Here is a 16,278-nt window from a genome sequence, read left to right as displayed (position 1 = left end):
TTTTTCATTATTAGCAAACGTTTACTACTTGGAGAGGGCCCAGGGGCCTAAGAGATTTCTGAGCAAAATTCTTGAGCGATAAATTAGCCACGGGCCAAGACTTGAACTGTGTTAGGGAGTGTGTGGGGGAGCCAGCAGAAGGTTCTAGGCGAGAAAGAAGACTTGAAGGCAGGACCCCAGGCTGCACACCTTCAGAGCTACGAACTAACATCTTTTCCCACCTGTGTATGGTGCCAGTTCTAGATGACCAATTGTTCTAGCTTTGCTGAGTGGGAAAAGACTCCCAGACACCCAGAGGTGGAAGTCAAGTGAGCTTTGTGTAAGGAATCATAAGCCAGTGCATCCATGGGATGCCCTCCCCAAGGGAAGAGGAGAGCCCTCCTCAAATCAGACACTCAATCCAAGGTTTTCTACAAGTTCCTTTATTAACAAAGCCAAGTATAAAAGAACAAGGCCCCCCAGATGACCCAAAAGATTAAAAGTGCAAATTTACTCCAACCTGAAATAGAAGACAAATGGCTGGCCTCAACTGCCTAGGCCATGGAAATTTGGTGTGATTGAAAACTCCTTTGAATCACACAACTGTAGCAGCGGAATCATATTTGATTAACTCTTTGGTCTCTGTTACTGGAACAAACCATACACCATGACTGCAGCCAATGGGCTACATCATAATATATAGCTGGGGGTCAGAATACACATTTAAAATAACAATAAAATAAGAGGAATGTTTTAAAGTCAAGTCACTGAATCAAGGCACATTTTTTTTAAAGCACAAGGTGCTAAAAATATTCCTGAATATCTTTGATACTTCAAAATCCAGATTATATATAATTTTTTCAGTCTATTCTCTCTGTATAGATGATTGCATATTATCTTCACCCTCTCCCAACTTATACTTGCTAAATTTCCACCAAATCATGTGCTATGTAGGTATAAATGGAAACAAACAGTAGTGTCTAAGTAACAGATGTATGATTAAAAAAAAAAAATTAACGAACACCAAGATGATAACACTGAACATTTTTCCCCCCTCTCTAGGGTCACTGGAAATGTTAATGAGGTTCATCTTCCCCACTACTGGGGAAGGAAGTCATAGCCTTCCTCCCTGTAGGTAGAGATAAGTTAAGTCTTCACCAAGATCAAAAGCCACATTTTACAGAAAGAGTGACTTACTCCATGAGGTTAAAAGAGATACTTTGGAAGCATGTTAGGTTAATTCCTTCCAAATCCTAGGATGTCCGTTTTGGTGGGACATCCCATCCCAAGTCAGAAAGGGGTAGAAACATATGATCAGAATGGTATTCTTTGGCAGTAGGAGCTTGAAAACCCAGCACTGGATTTCTGTTGTCCACGGCCACCAACCATCCTTGCTAAGGCACAGTATGGGATCCCACTAAAAACTCACTTAAAAATAAGAACAAAATACAAATAAAAAGGAAACAAGTTCTTCTGCAATCCTTCCTGATTACTCATCTGCAAACTCCAACTGAGCCAAGGAGTTTAGCCCCAACTCACCAGGAAGGAAATGCCAAGAACTGGCTCCCAGCGGTTTGATTGGAGGATGTGACTGGGAATTAACAACTCCAGGATCGAGGGTCCTCCTGGGAATTATGAGTTAAGTGTTATCTGTGGCCATGTTAATTTTTTTTTTTTTTTTGGTTTGTTTCTACAATAAAGCTTAGCTCTGAGAGATAAAAAGAACTTGAAGTATCACAACCCCAACAATGTATAACAACATTATCTCCATAACAATAAATATAACCTTATACATACTGTGTAAGGCAGGGGCCGCAAACTGGTGGCCCCCAGGCTCCAGCAAATGTTCTGTTCGGCCCACATGGTGTTTGGAACATTTTAAAATTATTTTGTTTAAAAATGAGAAAGTTCCACTTGAAAAAAAATCCTGATTTCCGGCCTCTCCCTACCCTTTTCCCAGCAGAGCTGAACGTTGGCTGCCCCACTTAAGATCGGCATAGTCCCCACCACCCACCCACCCCTTCCCATATTCATCTCCCTGCCTTACTTCTGCAGGCTGCTGAGTTTGCGACCCCTGGTTTGAAATAGCACATACCTAAAAATGTGTTTCCTACCCAAACCTCTTGCACCCCCATGTGATTTCCACACCGTCTGCCCTTCTCCTGTCTCTTCCTTCACTTCTCTCTTAAGGCCTCCTTCCTGAATTCTTCAGATTTCTCCCTCCCCTCCATCCTTCCATTCTCCCTTCTTTCAGCTTCCATTTCCTTTTTGCAAAAAACATCTCCTCTCAGCGCATGAGCCTTCCGGGACGGCTCCCAAGACTGGTCAGTGGGAGTTACTGAAGGGTGTCTTTGGGCAAAACAGCTGAGTCATCTTCCCTAAAACTTTTTCTTTGGGCACTGGCTGGACAATTCATCTTTTTTCTTTAACATGAGCAATTGTGAGGCTTCTCGAATAAGAATATTTGCATAAATGAATCTCTAGTACCAAGTATACACCAAAAATGTGTATGTACATTTCAGATCAAGGACATGACAGAGCCCTGATAAAATACAGAATTGAGCTTAATTTAAGTGCCTCAGGCAACCATCACACCTGGCTAATATGCCATATTATTTCATTTGTACACAGTACATGTTTGGGATCACTAAACATTGATCAAAATTGATCGACATCTCTAACTTTTGGTTACCATGTGCAGAGAACAACTGCTCAGCATGGCACTTAAATAAAACATTAATATTTTAAAAATTCACAAACACAATGCCCCATTAATTAAAAAATAAGAATAAAATTTAAAAATCTTGAGGATGGATGAGGCTTTGGGTAATTAACCTGAAGAAAAAAAATAACACAAACACTACAAGAACAGAATGTTACCAGATTTACACTTCAAAAGACTAGTATGATTTAAAAAATAAAAATTAAAAAAGGAACCTATTGACTCAGCTAGAAACATCTGAAAAATTCAGTTTTTAAAGCTTTATAATCCCTCCAATAGCCTTGCTGTTCCCCACTTCAGTAGACCTAATGACTACGGGGGGAATTGGGGCTTATATGGAAACATTATAAATATATATATATATATTTATAAAGATCTACGTACTCTTGGCATCTATTTTAAAAAGTAAGTTTAAGAAACACTGTGCAGTTTATATCTTCGCAGGAAGTTGGTAGACGGATCCCTTTACTAAATGCAGTACCTTATGACCTAACACTGACCTCCAAAGCTGGGAATGACCTTTGTGTCATCAAGAGGAACTGTCCCCGGAACAACCTCAAAGAGAAGGCGCAACATTTGCAACTATTTCTCTTACAGTGCAAAGTGACAAAGGACAGAAGTCGTCTCCTCAGCTCCCACGAGGATACCCTGCCAACCATTTATTCACAATGACTTCCTGCAGTGGCCAAGTAGGTCCCCTCAAGCAAGTTTAAAGAATTCCCTCAAAACAACTCAGAAGTTGAACAATGGCCCCATTTAGATGGCTCCTTCTGTCTTCCAAGTTTTACCTTTAAGAATCTAAGGAAGTACATGTCTTTGTCAAAAAAAATAATAATAATAAATAAAAGTCCCCAAGTCTAGCACTGGGTGGGACTGGTTACATTTTCTATTCGGCAAGCGAGCGGATGGTGGACTTACTGACACTTCAGCCGAGTTGGGGACATTTATGTCCAAAGAGAAACAACAGCAGACTCCTGACAAGGACTCCCCTCACCTCCCCCTCACTTACTCTCCTCGGCTGATCAGTCAGGGAGCCCAGAACCCAGGATACTGAATTCTTTACGAAAGGCCCTGCAACACCTGGGCTGAATCAACTACTCCTCAAGTTGGCCTTAGGACCACTTACTTAAAGGCTGCGGGGTGGGGGGGGTGGGGGAGGGCGATGGGAGAGGAACTTTCTAATGCTAACCATCGCCGAGCACTCACTGAGAGAGCTGACCACATCCTAGGCACTACAGCCTGCATTGCCTCTTCGTCATCTCATGACACTCGGAAAGACCCCGTGATTTCGGAAAGAAATCACCGGGCAGAGGAGTGTGTTAAAAAGGCTGAAAACAAACAAACAAACAAACCAACATGTTTCTGTCTCTAGCCAGCAGCAAGCTATGGTGAGTCATCTTCATATGCGAAGATCAAACTATATCTTCCTCAAAATCCAACACGTTTCTACGTCCTCACCAGCGTCGTGCTAAACATGGATCCTTTGCTACTCTGCACTGTGCCTGGCTCACGGTAGGCTCTCCATGAATGGGTGTTGACTGGTACTCACCCCATTGTATGCCTGCAGGGATGTTAAGCAAGCCTGCTTTTTAAGACTGCACATTTCTTAATGACAAATGGAACTGGCCTCCCTTTCAGATGCAACAACTTGGCACTGGCCATTAGCACAAAATGAAAGGTCTGATCAAAATACAGTGCTGTTTGCTCTGGGAGTTTCTCTAACCAACTCTAGACGACCTCTCTCTCAACATATGTGACTTCATTCTTTGCAATCCTGTCAGACACCCGTGATTCCACCATTTAAAAAATACGTGAATATTAGTTTGAGCGGTGGAACCTGTGTTCCTCAGAACATTAGCCCCTAGAATAGAACTTCAATTCCAGTTGTAAAGATTCTGATTTTTAGGAAGACCATCAGGAATCCAGGACCTAGCAAGTAGTTACATCAAAAAAAACATTAGCTTCTTTAAATCTGGGGGCCAGAGATCTGTGTCTCAAAAAACGACAGCGGAAACTTTCTCTGCAGCTATTTCTTGCTTCCTTTACTGGACTTCCCTAAAAGCTGGATCCTTCTACAGAATCATTTCACACAAATCAACATTTGGACCAACTCTTAGCTGCTGGGGTTGGATGTCTTTCTATAGCTTGCTCCGGACACGCTGGTGGGTGTGAAAAAGATGCCATAACTATACTGGCTTTGGAGCCAGGGGTGACATAATAAGTCACCAAATGTCACCTTCTGAATTTTCCAACACCTGTGGCAGCTCATTTCCTTGCGATAAACTGGCTTCGTTGCCATCCCCACCCCCATGGGGGGGTGGGGAGAGGCTTTAGGAGCTTTTGGCCAGGTGGAGGCGCTGTCAAGGTTTATGGTTCATCTTCAGGGAAGCCCTGGGTGCGCTGACTCCGGGGTGGGGGGCACCTGGCAAGGTAGCGAGGACCCCCATAGACCCGGAGAAGCTGGGGCAGCCTTCGCCACGTGGACAGCAACCTCGCAGCCGCGAGTTCCCGGGCATGTCTGTCGAACGCGGCCAGGAGGTCAACCGGGGCAGCTTCACGCAGAACCTTGGGCAGTGGGCCCACCTCGGCAGCGGCCCCACCAGGGCCCAGGACGCAGTGGAAGAGCGTATGGCGTCGCAGCAGGCAGTCCCTAAGGAACTGCACTAATTCTTCCAACCGCTCACCCAGGTGTGCCTCGTCCCAGCCTTGAACCGGAGCCCCCTCACGCAGCAGCACCGCCAGCAGCACTGTCTTGAGCATGTACGAGGACAGAATGCGTCCCCACTGGGTGGCGGCCGCCGGGTCCAGCCCGCGGGCGCCCAGGTCTCGCAGAGCTTTAAGCAACTGCAGGCACTTGAGGTAGCAGGCACCTGGAGGGGCCCGTTCCTGCAGCCAGCTCAGCAGCTTCTGCTCCTGACGTGCTGTATTCACACCCCACAGTGCATCCGTGCGCAGGCCTCCCGGGAGCTCCGACAGGGGCCCAACAGGTGAGGGTGGCGGCGGTGGTGCCACGAGGAAAACGCCATCGCCCAAATGCACAGCGGGGATGAGACGCACTGCCATGGAAAGGCGGCAGCAGCCGTAATCCGTGCGGCACGGCAGGATGTGCAGGGTAGGAGGCTGCTCCAGGCCGCCGGGGGTCAGGCTGACCCGACAACGCCCCTCCAGGCTGTAGCGCACGGTGGCCAGGGAACGCTGCAGGTGCGACTGGAACCAGCGAAGCACCATAGTGGCGGAGAGGTGACGCCGCCCGAGCACGTCCACGCAGAAGCCGTCGGCAAAGGGTTTGCAGTCCCGGAGCCAGTGGCCCCCGGAGGCCCCCGGCGGCGCCTTGAGCGCGCACACGAAACAGCCGTGGAAGGCTGGGGCCAGCGCGGGCTCGGCGCCCAGGCTCCGAGGCTCCAGCGCCACCAGCGGCGGGAGGCGCAGTGGCACCAGCACGTCGAAGCCGTCGGGCCGACGGATTTTATGCTGCTCGTAGGCGCTGCCCACCTGGATGAAGTCTCCGCGGAAGGCCAACGCCAGCGCCCCGCCGGGGATGGGGCCCGGGGACCCCCGGGCGCGGCCAGCCCGCACCAGCTCGCCCACGATCCGGCTCACGTGCGCCTTGCTGTGGCCCAGCACGTGCGGAGAGAGGCGCACCTCGTGCTCGTAGTAACTCTCCAGCAAGATGCCAAGGCTCGGCTCTCGGAAGTGTCTAGGAGAGAAGGTGGAGTGTCTCCCCAGGCGGGGAGACCCTGGCAGGAAGCGCTGCCGGACGGCGTGGCGACAGCGCAGGAGGATGTAGCCAAGGAGGAGCAGGACGGCCACCTTGAGCAGCGGGAAGCCGCCGTCCGCACCGTCGGGGGGCTCAGCCCGGTCGTCCCCGCTTCCCCGGAGGACATGGTAGAGGCACACAAGGGCAGTGCACAGGCCGGTCACCAGGGGCCAAAAGACGCGCAGATTGAGGGTGTAGTGCACCGACATACCGGGTGCCCGGGACAGCGGCGGCCCTGCAGCCCAGGGCGCGAGCCCCGGCGGCGCCCCCGGCCCAGCATGCGGGCAGCGCCCCGGCAGCCCCGCGGTCCCGGTCTCCTTCGCCTCCGCGGCGGCTCCCCCCTCGCAGGGTCCGGGGAAGGCTCCCTCCAGCTCGGCCTCCTCTCCCAGCTCAAGTTTTCCTTCCAGCTGCGGCCCGCCCTGCGCTCCCGGGCCCCGGGCCGCGCCCTGCGCCGGCTGCGAGCTCCGTCCCGCCCGGCGGCCCTCCCCGCCCCGCCCGGCGCGCCGCCCGCGGCCAGCTTCCGACCCGGCCCGGCTCGTCTCCTACCCTGGGCGGCACTCGCGGGCTCCCCCTCCGCGCTCGTGCCCGCTCTCCTCCGCTCTTGTTCCCGTTACTCGGCCCCAGGAGTTTCCTCTTCCGAGGGGAGGCGAGTCCGCGCCAGCTAGCGGGGAGGAAATGCCGAAGTCTGGAGCCGAGCGCAGAGCGGGCGGGCGGCGCGGCCCCCTCCCCGGCCTCCGCCTTAGAGCGACGCGGGGCGGCGGGAGGGACTTCAGGAGGCGCTCGTAACTGGCTTCCCGCGGGCCACCCCCGTTCCCCTCCCCGAAGGCAGAACTGGGAAGGCCCTGATTCCGGGGCGGTGGCCTTGTCCTGGGAGCTTCTGGAGTTGTGCTCACATAAAGTTACACTGGGAAGTTGAAAAGGAGGAGAAGAGGACTCACACCCAGGGTGTGCCTCCCCACCCCCCAGCCAAGCAAGTCGTGGCGCTGGTGGCGTGGCAGGCTTGGGCACGGAAGCGGCCGCTGCCACTGTGCTGCAGTCCCTTATTCAACCAATATTTACTGAGTACCTACTACGTGCCAGGCAGTAGGCCAGGAGCTGGGGCAATAGCAATCGACAAGGTCCCTGCCCTCCGTAAAGCCTACAGCCTTTCTTAAAAAAGGAAACCAAAAGAGAAAGGATTCCATAGCAGAAAATGCTCTGAAGGAAATAACACTGCGCGATGGAGTGAGAAGGGCGGGGGCGGGGGCGGGGGGTTTGCCCTCTAGAAGATGGAAGCTCTCGCGGTCGGCTGACATTTGGTCTGAGATCTGAACCAGGAGGAGCCAGCCTTGGGAATCACAATAGCAGCTTTTACAGAAGACTTACTGTGGGCCGGTATTGGGCTAATCCTTTTACACACGCTCCCGCCTCCTGTCAATGCTATGAAACGTCCGCTATGATTTTCCCCATTGTTCAGAGGAGGAAATTGAGACACAGGCAGGTTCAGCCCCTTGCCCAGGGTCACACAGCTTTAGCAGAGCTGTGCCTTGAACACCAGCATCCAGCTCCAGAGAAGCCAGGGGGCAAGACTCCAGGAGGTTGACCAAGAAGCCCCTTCTCCACCTACTTACTGGGAGTTGTCTGTGTTGTCGGGACATACGCTGGGGCCTCGGTCCCTGAGAAGCTTTGTTTTGTTTCATAACGGGGAGCACTCCCTGAAATAATCGGGATTTCTTTAGCTAACCTGGATTTATTTAAATCATTATCTTTATTTACTTATGTTAGTTGCACCTTCCCTGCCCCCAACACCATTTAAAGAGAGCAAAGGTGGAATGCTTTAAAAATGTCAGAACTCAGCTGCCATCTGGGACTCAGCACAAAGAGGATGGCTCCTGAGTTAAGCACCAAGATGCTTCTCAGGAAATCCTGGATTGAGCCTCTTAGAGCTGAGGAGACCTGCTTTCAGATCCCATCTCTACTACTCTTAGCCACTGGACCCTCGTCTAGTAGTCTGGGTTCTTTGGGCTGCGAGTGACAGAAACATAGCTAAAAAATAACTTCTTGTGTGTTTATAGCAGCACTATCCACAATAGCCAAAGCATGGAAAGAGACCAAATGTCCATCGATGGATGAATAAAGATGTGATACATATATACAACGGAGTATTACTCAGCAATCAAAAAAGAATGAAATCTTGCCATTTGCAACTACGTGGATGGAACTGGAGGGTATTATGCTAAACGAAATTAGTCAGCCAAAGACAAATATATGATTTTAGTCATATGAGGACTTTAAGAGACAAAACAGATGAACATAAGGGAAGGGAAACAATAGTAATATAAAAACAGGGAGGGGGACAAAACAGAAGAGACTCTTAAATATGGAGAACAAACTGAGGGTTACGGGAGGGGTTGTAGGAGGGGGGATGGGCTAAATGGGTAAGGGGCACTAAGGAATCTACTGAAATCATTGTTGCACTATATGCTAACTAACTTGGATGTAAAGTAAAAAAATAAAATTTAAAAAATAACTTATTGTGTCATGTTAAGTGAGATACCCAGGAGATCCTGCTTCAGTACAGTTCAATCCAGACACTCTCCATCCTATTCTTGACTCTGCTTTTTTCTAAGCTGGGGCACTCTCTGCCAGGCCTCCTCCATCTCCTGCAGTGGCTCTCCCCTCACGTTATCTTCACATTAAACTCGTCGTAGAGGAAGAGAGAACTGTGCTTGCCTGGAAATTGTAGCAAAGGCTATGCCTCGAGATAGACTTGAGATATATGCTAAAAGTGACCATGTTAGGAGTGCCTGGCTGGCTCAGTTGGTAGACCATGCGATTCTTGATCTTGGAATCCCGAGTTCAAGCTCCACATTGAGGGTTGAATTTATTAAAAAAAAAAAAAAAAATATATATATATATATATATATATATATATATATATATGTATGTATGGGACGCCTGGGTGGCTCAGTCGATTAAGTGTCTGGCTTCGGATCAGGTCATGATCTCGCGGTTCAGTTCAGGCCCCCCGCATTGGGCTCTGTGCTGACAGCTGGGAGCCTGGAGCCTGCTTTGGATTCCATGTCTCCTTCTCTCTCTATGCCCCTCCCCAACTCGTGTGCTCTCTCTCTCTCTCAAAAATAAATTTAAAAAACACTTAAAATTTTATTTATTTTTATTCTTATTTAAAAAGAATTTTTAATGCTTATGGAGAGAGCACAAACGCACACATGCAGAGGAGAGGCAGAGAGAGGGGGACAGAGTTTTCAAAGCTAATTCCACACTGACAGCAGAGAGCCGGATATGGGCCTCAAACTCAGGAACCGTGAGATCATGACCTGAGCTGAAGTCTGATGCTTAACCAAATGAGCCACCCAGGTGCCTATTTATTTTTAAATGTTTATTTATTTATTTTGAGAGAGAGAGAGAGTGAGCAGGGGAGGGGCAGAGAGAGAGGGAGACAAAGAATCCCAAGTAGACTCCACACCATCAGCTCAGAGCCAGATGCAGGGCTTGAACTCCCAAACCGTGGGATCATGACCTGAGCTGAAATCAAGAGTCGGATGCTTAACCGACTGAGCCACCCAGACACCTCCCCAAAAACAATTAAAAAAAAATAAATAAAAGTGACTAAGTTAGAGAATGCGCTGATAAACCTGGTCTGGGCTGGTTCTATAGATTAAATTGTGTCCCTTCAAAATTCATATACTGAAGCCCTAACCCTTAATGTGAGTGTATTTGGAAATGGCTTTTCAGTGGTAATTAAGATGAAATGAGGTTATAAGGGTGAGCCCTAATCCAATAGGGCTGGTGTCATGATAAGAAAACATAGGGGTCTCTCTCCATGCACATACACACCAAAGAAAGGCCTGGTGAGGACACAGCAAGACGGTGACCATCTGTAGGCTAGGCCAGGAGAAGAGCTTGCACCAGAAACCGAACCCTGAGTGCCTTGATCTTGGACTCTCTAGCCTCCAGAACTATGGGAAAATACATTTCTGTTGGTTGAACCATCCAGTCTATGGTACATGTGGCCCCCACTGACTACTACAGTTGGAGGTGGGGTAAGCCCTGCCTAACCCACGGGGACTATAGGAGGGGTACCCCTCAAGGAAAGTCCCAGCACTTCTCGGGAAGAAGGGGGAGGCTCAGGCATGCAGAGACAGCAAAGTGGCCACCATTTTGGTATAAACCTCTTTATCTCACTTTGCTTCAATCTCCCCTCTAATCTATGAAATGGGAGGAATATTAACAGAGTGACATTTGTGTGGCTCAGTCGGTTAAGCGGCCGACTTCAGCTCAGGTCATGATCGCACGGTTTGTGAGTTCGAGCCCCCCATCAGGCTCTGTGTTGCCTGGAGCCTGCTTCAGAGTCTGTGTCTCCTCCTCTCTCTGCCCCTCCCCACCCATACCTCGTCTCTCTCAAAAATAAACAAACATAAAAAAAATTAAAAAAGAAAAGAAGGGGCAGGGGTGCTGAAAATTCCAAGCTTCTAATCATGGCTTGGTCTCTCTGGTGACTGCCCCCAATCCTGGAGCCATCCAGGAGCCCCCACCCCAGTCATCTCATTAGAGCAAAAGATACTCTTAGTGCTCTTATCACCTAGGAAATTACGAGGGTTTAAGGAGCTCTGTGCCAAGAACCAGGCTCAGAGACCAATATATACCTGTTTTCGATGATCTCACAGTGGGCCACGATTCACCCCACTACACGGAGTAAATGATGCTTCGCTCTTACTGTTTTTCCAGCCGATAATCGGTTTCCATAGCTCATTTCCTCCAAAGAGTACAAGGTACAAGCCTCAGAACTTCGCCCTTGGAAAATCTGCTGTATGTGTCAGAACAAACACAAATTCATTTATTATTAATTTATTACACACCTCCATGGGTTCTCACCTTGTGCCAGGCAGAGGGGAAGGTGAAGGAAAACAACCCAGGGCTCCAAGCTCAGGGACTGAAACGCCAGACGCACTGCATGGGAGGGTTCAGAAAACTGCCACTTTTTCACTGACTTTTGATTCTTATTTCATTAAAAACAGTCTTCTTTTTCTCTCTCTCAAAAATAAATAAACATTTAAAAATTAAAAAAAAAACAAAAGGGGGCACGCCTGGGTGGCTCAGTCAGTTAGGCGTCCAACTTGGGCTCAGCTCATGATCTCACTGTTCCTGAGTTGGAGCCCTGTGTGGGGGTCTGTGCTGACGGCTCGGAGCCTGGAGCCCGCTTCGGATTCTGTGTCTCCCTCTCTCTCTGCCCCTCCCCCGCTTGCACTCTGTCTCTCTCTCAAAAATAAATAAACGTTAAAAAAATTTTTTAATTAAATTAAATTTAAAAATAGGCTTTATTGTTTAATATTTGACTAAGGCCACTCCTGTTTTTTTTTTTAAATTTTTTTAAAAGGTCAGCAAATATATACACACAGTCCTCCCAGCATTTCTGATATCCCAGAGGTGTGTCCCGTGGAGGAAAATGCTAGTAAGAGGAAGAGAGAGGGTTGAGGTGACTCATTTCTCACAGGAGGCTTGGGGAAGGCTCATGAGGACTGGGATGAGACATATGATCAGGCTTTGAAGGATGGGAAAGGACATTGCGTTTGATAGATGTCATGTGCCTCCTGGACGCAGTCCTGCCCATGCAACATCTCCTGAAATAGTCAGAACAAGCCCAGTGAGGCAGGCTCTGTTATTAAGGCCATTCCACACATGGGGAAAGTGAGGCTAAGAGAGGGTAAGCAACTTCTCCTAAGTCACACAGCTGGCAAATCTGACCCCAGAGCTGAGTGCTTAAACCTGGTCCTTGACTCCCTTTCACAGTGTAAAGTGTTTTACAGCACAGAAAGGGAGCATTCTGGAAAGGCAGGTTAATTTACATTTCTATCTCCCTAACCAGGTGATGAGGTTCTTGGAAGCAGGGACTTGGCCATATTCAACTTGGTGTCCCCAGCAAGGGTTGAATGAATGAATAAGATTTTGGGTAGCAGGAATGCGGGGAGTCCATTTCAGGTAATGGCAACAGAATGTGCAAATGCACGGAGGTTGAGGGGCATGTGACAGTTGTGGGGAGCAGGACATCAGGCTTGTTGTCACGAGAGTCTGGAGTTTGTGGGGGCACCTGCGTGGCTCAGTCAGTTAGGCGTCTGACTTCGGCTCAGGTCAAGATCTCACAGTCCCCATGAGTTCAAGCCCTGTATCAGGCTCTGTGCTGGCAGCTCAGACCCTGGAGCCTGCTTCGGATTCTGTGTTTCCCTCTCTCTCTGCCCCTGCCCCAGTCGTGCTCTGTCTCTCTGTCTCTCAAAAAATGAATAAATGTTCAAAAAAAAAAAAAAGAGCCTGGAGTTTGTGAATGGACACGGTGGCATTCATTGGCCATCCATTCCAGCCTTCTCCAGCAGCCCTTCTTCTGCATCTGGAACTGGAAACCCAGACACATTCTTGGATTCTCCGGCCCAGGGACAGGATCCGCCCAAGACACCTGCTTTGGCAATATGGCTGGTGGCAAAGGTGGGGTGGTTCTGCGACCCACAGCTGGGCCTTGATTCCATAGGCAGCTCTCCGGTGGAGGCTGAGGCAGCAGCTCCCATGATGGCCCAGTTCTGCTGTGTGGCTGAGGAGTCTTCTGGAAGTTGGGGTCACAGTCCTTTCCTGCAGCTTTCTCAGGGCCTCTCAAACCATATACGATAAATGATCTATTACCATTTCTTTAAAAATTTCCTATTGGTTCTCGTACGCACGACTATCACACAGCTCATGTCACATACAGCTCAGAACACCCATGCTGGTCTATCCTCTTCAGAGAGACAAATTCATCAATCACACTTCTTTGGATGTCACAGCAATGTCAAGTTGATGCATATGTTTCTAAATATTCACTCTCAAGTGACTGGACCAGGGCAGCCAGGAACAAGGGAGGCTGCCCCACAGCTTTGCAACAATGCCACCCAGTACTAGGTGGTGACCAAATGCCCCAAACCTATCTTTTCCCATAGGGATTCTGAATGAGACGCATAAGTCATGATGAACCGGGATTCAGAATTAAGCAGAAGTCACAGAATATGCAAAGAACTTGTGGCACCTGGGTGTCTCAGTCAGCTGAGTGTCCAACTTCGACTCAGGTCATGATCTCATGATCTCATGATCTCATGGTTCGTGAGTTTGAGCCCCACATCAAACTCTCTGATGTTGGCACGGAACCTGCTTCAGATCCTCTGTCCCCACCCCTCCGCCCTTTCCCCACTTGTTCTATCTCAATAAATAAATAAAATTAAAGAAAAAAATATGCAAAGACCTTGAGAAAATAGATACCATGGCAGGTCAGGGGAGGGTAGGAAGAAGCAGGGAGAATAAGAAGTTGATCCAAGAATGGTGGGTGTCCAAGAATGATTGATGTTGGGACACTACAGCCACCGTGTGCCTGGATGACATTCCAGACCTCATTCCTGTTTGAGTGAGAGGCTGTGGCCTCATTTCTTTGGATCTTATAATAATCCCCACTGGGGTCTCAGATCACGTGAGTGTGCCTCGTCCTCATAACCCTGATGCAGGGCTGGTCATGGCATGAGGTGGGGAGGCATTTCAGTTCATAGCAGAAGCACAGGTGACAACCTAGTCTTGCAAATGGCACCCAAAGTGAGGTGGTAAGGGGACCTCTTTTGGGACTGGAATCTGACTGTCTCCAGGTACATAATGTCAGAATTGAGTTGAGTTGTTGGACACTGAGCTAGTTTTGGACAATTGCTTGGTGATATGAGAGAACCCCCTTCCATACATTGGAATTGGTCCTAGAATCATACACGGCCTTATAGAATGTGAGAAATAAGGCCACTGACCCAATCAAAGGAGGGACGTGGGGCCTCGGAGCACAGTGAAGTGAGGCTTTAATCAATGGTCTTGCAAGAGCGGGTGTCAGATGGACAGGTGCACTCAGGGCAGTTACAGCAGACAATTTATCTCTTAGGGTGCAAGTCCCTCCCCTGATTCCTCATTGGCTGAGTACCACAGAGGTTACAGCCTTACCCCAAATGTTGCCTATGCCCGTGTAAGGCAAAAACTAGTCTGATTGAAACAAATGTATATTTCCTGACAACACACAGAGACTTTCAGTCCCTCCTTTGTTCTTTGGCTCAAGCTCATCGCAAAGCCCATGAAAATAAGCCCACGAAATGGAAAGGGGGAAAAAGAACCAGGAAGTGAAGTGTGTAAGGGTTTGGGACTCCATTGTGGGTGGGTGGAGGACTCATATATTTCCAGTAGGTGGTAAACCCATTGTTAACTAGACAGCACAGCTTTTATTTGGTATTTCTGAAAATGAACCATCTCCCTTACTTCTCACATAGAACAGCAAAGGAGGCTGGGAAATGTAGTCATTACCCTAGATAGCATGTATCCTGCTAAAAATAAGTGTTTTGTGACTACAGAAAAGAAAGGAAATAAATATTAGGGGACAATTATCAGCCTTTGCCATAGCAGGCAACCAATAGGATCTGCTCCAAGGACTGCTGTGAGATGAGTTCTATCCTGATTGTGATTCATTATTTGTGTGATTACTAAATAAGTGCTCGTATTTTTAAATATATTGTGAGAGTTTTTGCAAACGGGGCCATAACTGTCTTGCACATACTCAATTACTAATTGTTGAATGGCTGACTGAATGAAAGAAACAATGAATGAGTCTTCCTTCAGAAGTCTAGCAAAGTATCCCTACATAGATAAAGAGCTTGTCCACCAGAAAGTGTCCTTCCCTGATCTCCATTTTCAAAGACACTCTTTGTTTCAGAGTCCTGAATAATGAAACCAACATCAGTCAAAAGAAAGCTTTGGTCCGGCAGAGATGAAGGGCCAAGAGAGAGCTAATGAGTCTGTAATGCGATTTGGTGCCAATAAAATGGCGCAATATTAAATTCAAGGCCATGAGATTTACACTAAAACCCAACACAATTAAAGAGTAAGAACCCGATCCCCCACCTGCTCCAGTTCTTCTAGTTTGAGTCATTTTATGGACACAGACTTCCCACTGACATTGTCTGGTGATGTCATGGTGAGAATTTTGACAGTCATTAAATTTCTGGCTGGAAGGCCAACTCAGCCAGAGAGACTCAGAACGGAGAGGGCCATAAAATCACTGAGTTCCAAAAGCCACTGTCTACAAAGTCAATGAGTCAGATATGAGAGTTCCTTCCCTGTCTCCTGCTACCAATGTGGTGATACAGGTCAGCCTGTCCTGAATGTCTGCTGCTTGGTGGGCAATGTTCTAATTAAGGCCGTTATATCATTTAACTCATTCACACAGAACAACCTTATGAGGGAGGTTCTATCTTTACCTCTATTTTGTAGATGGGGAAACTGAGGCATATAGGCACACTACATACTTTGCCCTAGTTCATAGAGCCAGAAACTGGAAAAGCTGGGCTTCAGACCCATGCTTCTTATGCTGATAACTTGAACCACCCCACAAACTGCCTCAATTGCTTCCAAACGGACATCTGAGGATGTTTTCCAGGGTCTGGGGCAAAAAAGCAAAATGTGAAGAGAATGTGAAGAGAATTTTTCATAAGGTTCAATTTACAGTGGAGTCTCATCTCACTGGGTAGGGGCATTTCAAAGTCATCACATAGCAGAAGAAAAATTGCATTTCGTTTAAATTACCCTTGATAGATCAGCACAGGGATTTGGATTACACATTTGTCAAAACTCATTGAATAGTCCACTTCAGACTTGTGCATTTCACTGTATCTCAGTTTTACCTCAAAAAAAAAATCATAAATACAAATTGGATTCTAGGGAGTGAAATGCATGGTGAAGTGTTTAGGGGTGATGTGTACTGATTTCAGCCGCAGCCTTTGAAATG

General features: G+C 48.1%; 1 protein-coding gene across 1 annotated transcript; it reads right to left on the bottom strand.

Moving 5' to 3' along the window:
- Nucleotides 1-406: 406 nt before the first annotated feature.
- On the bottom strand, nucleotides 407-8,955 carry ITPRIPL2 (ITPRIP like 2). Its single transcript, XM_043560427.1, has one exon. The coding sequence runs from the start codon at nucleotides 6,665-6,667 to the stop codon at nucleotides 5,069-5,071; it is 1,599 nt and encodes a 532-aa protein (XP_043416362.1). The 5' UTR covers nucleotides 6,668-8,955; the 3' UTR covers nucleotides 407-5,068.
- Between the last annotated feature and the right edge of the window lie 7,323 nt (nucleotides 8,956-16,278).

The sequence above is a fragment of the Prionailurus bengalensis genome, chromosome E3 (genome assembly GCF_016509475.1).
Source record: "Prionailurus bengalensis isolate Pbe53 chromosome E3, Fcat_Pben_1.1_paternal_pri, whole genome shotgun sequence".
Classification (NCBI taxonomy): Eukaryota; Metazoa; Chordata; class Mammalia; order Carnivora; family Felidae; genus Prionailurus; species Prionailurus bengalensis.
The sequence above is the reverse complement of the archived record's forward strand: the minus strand, read 5'-3'. Positions and strand labels throughout refer to the sequence as shown.

What these genes read in the sequence shown, in the direction of transcription:
- ITPRIPL2 (XM_043560427.1), bottom strand. Translation starts at nt 6,667, where the DNA reads ATGTCGGTGCACTACACCCTCAATCTGCGCGTCTTTTGGCCCCTGGTG.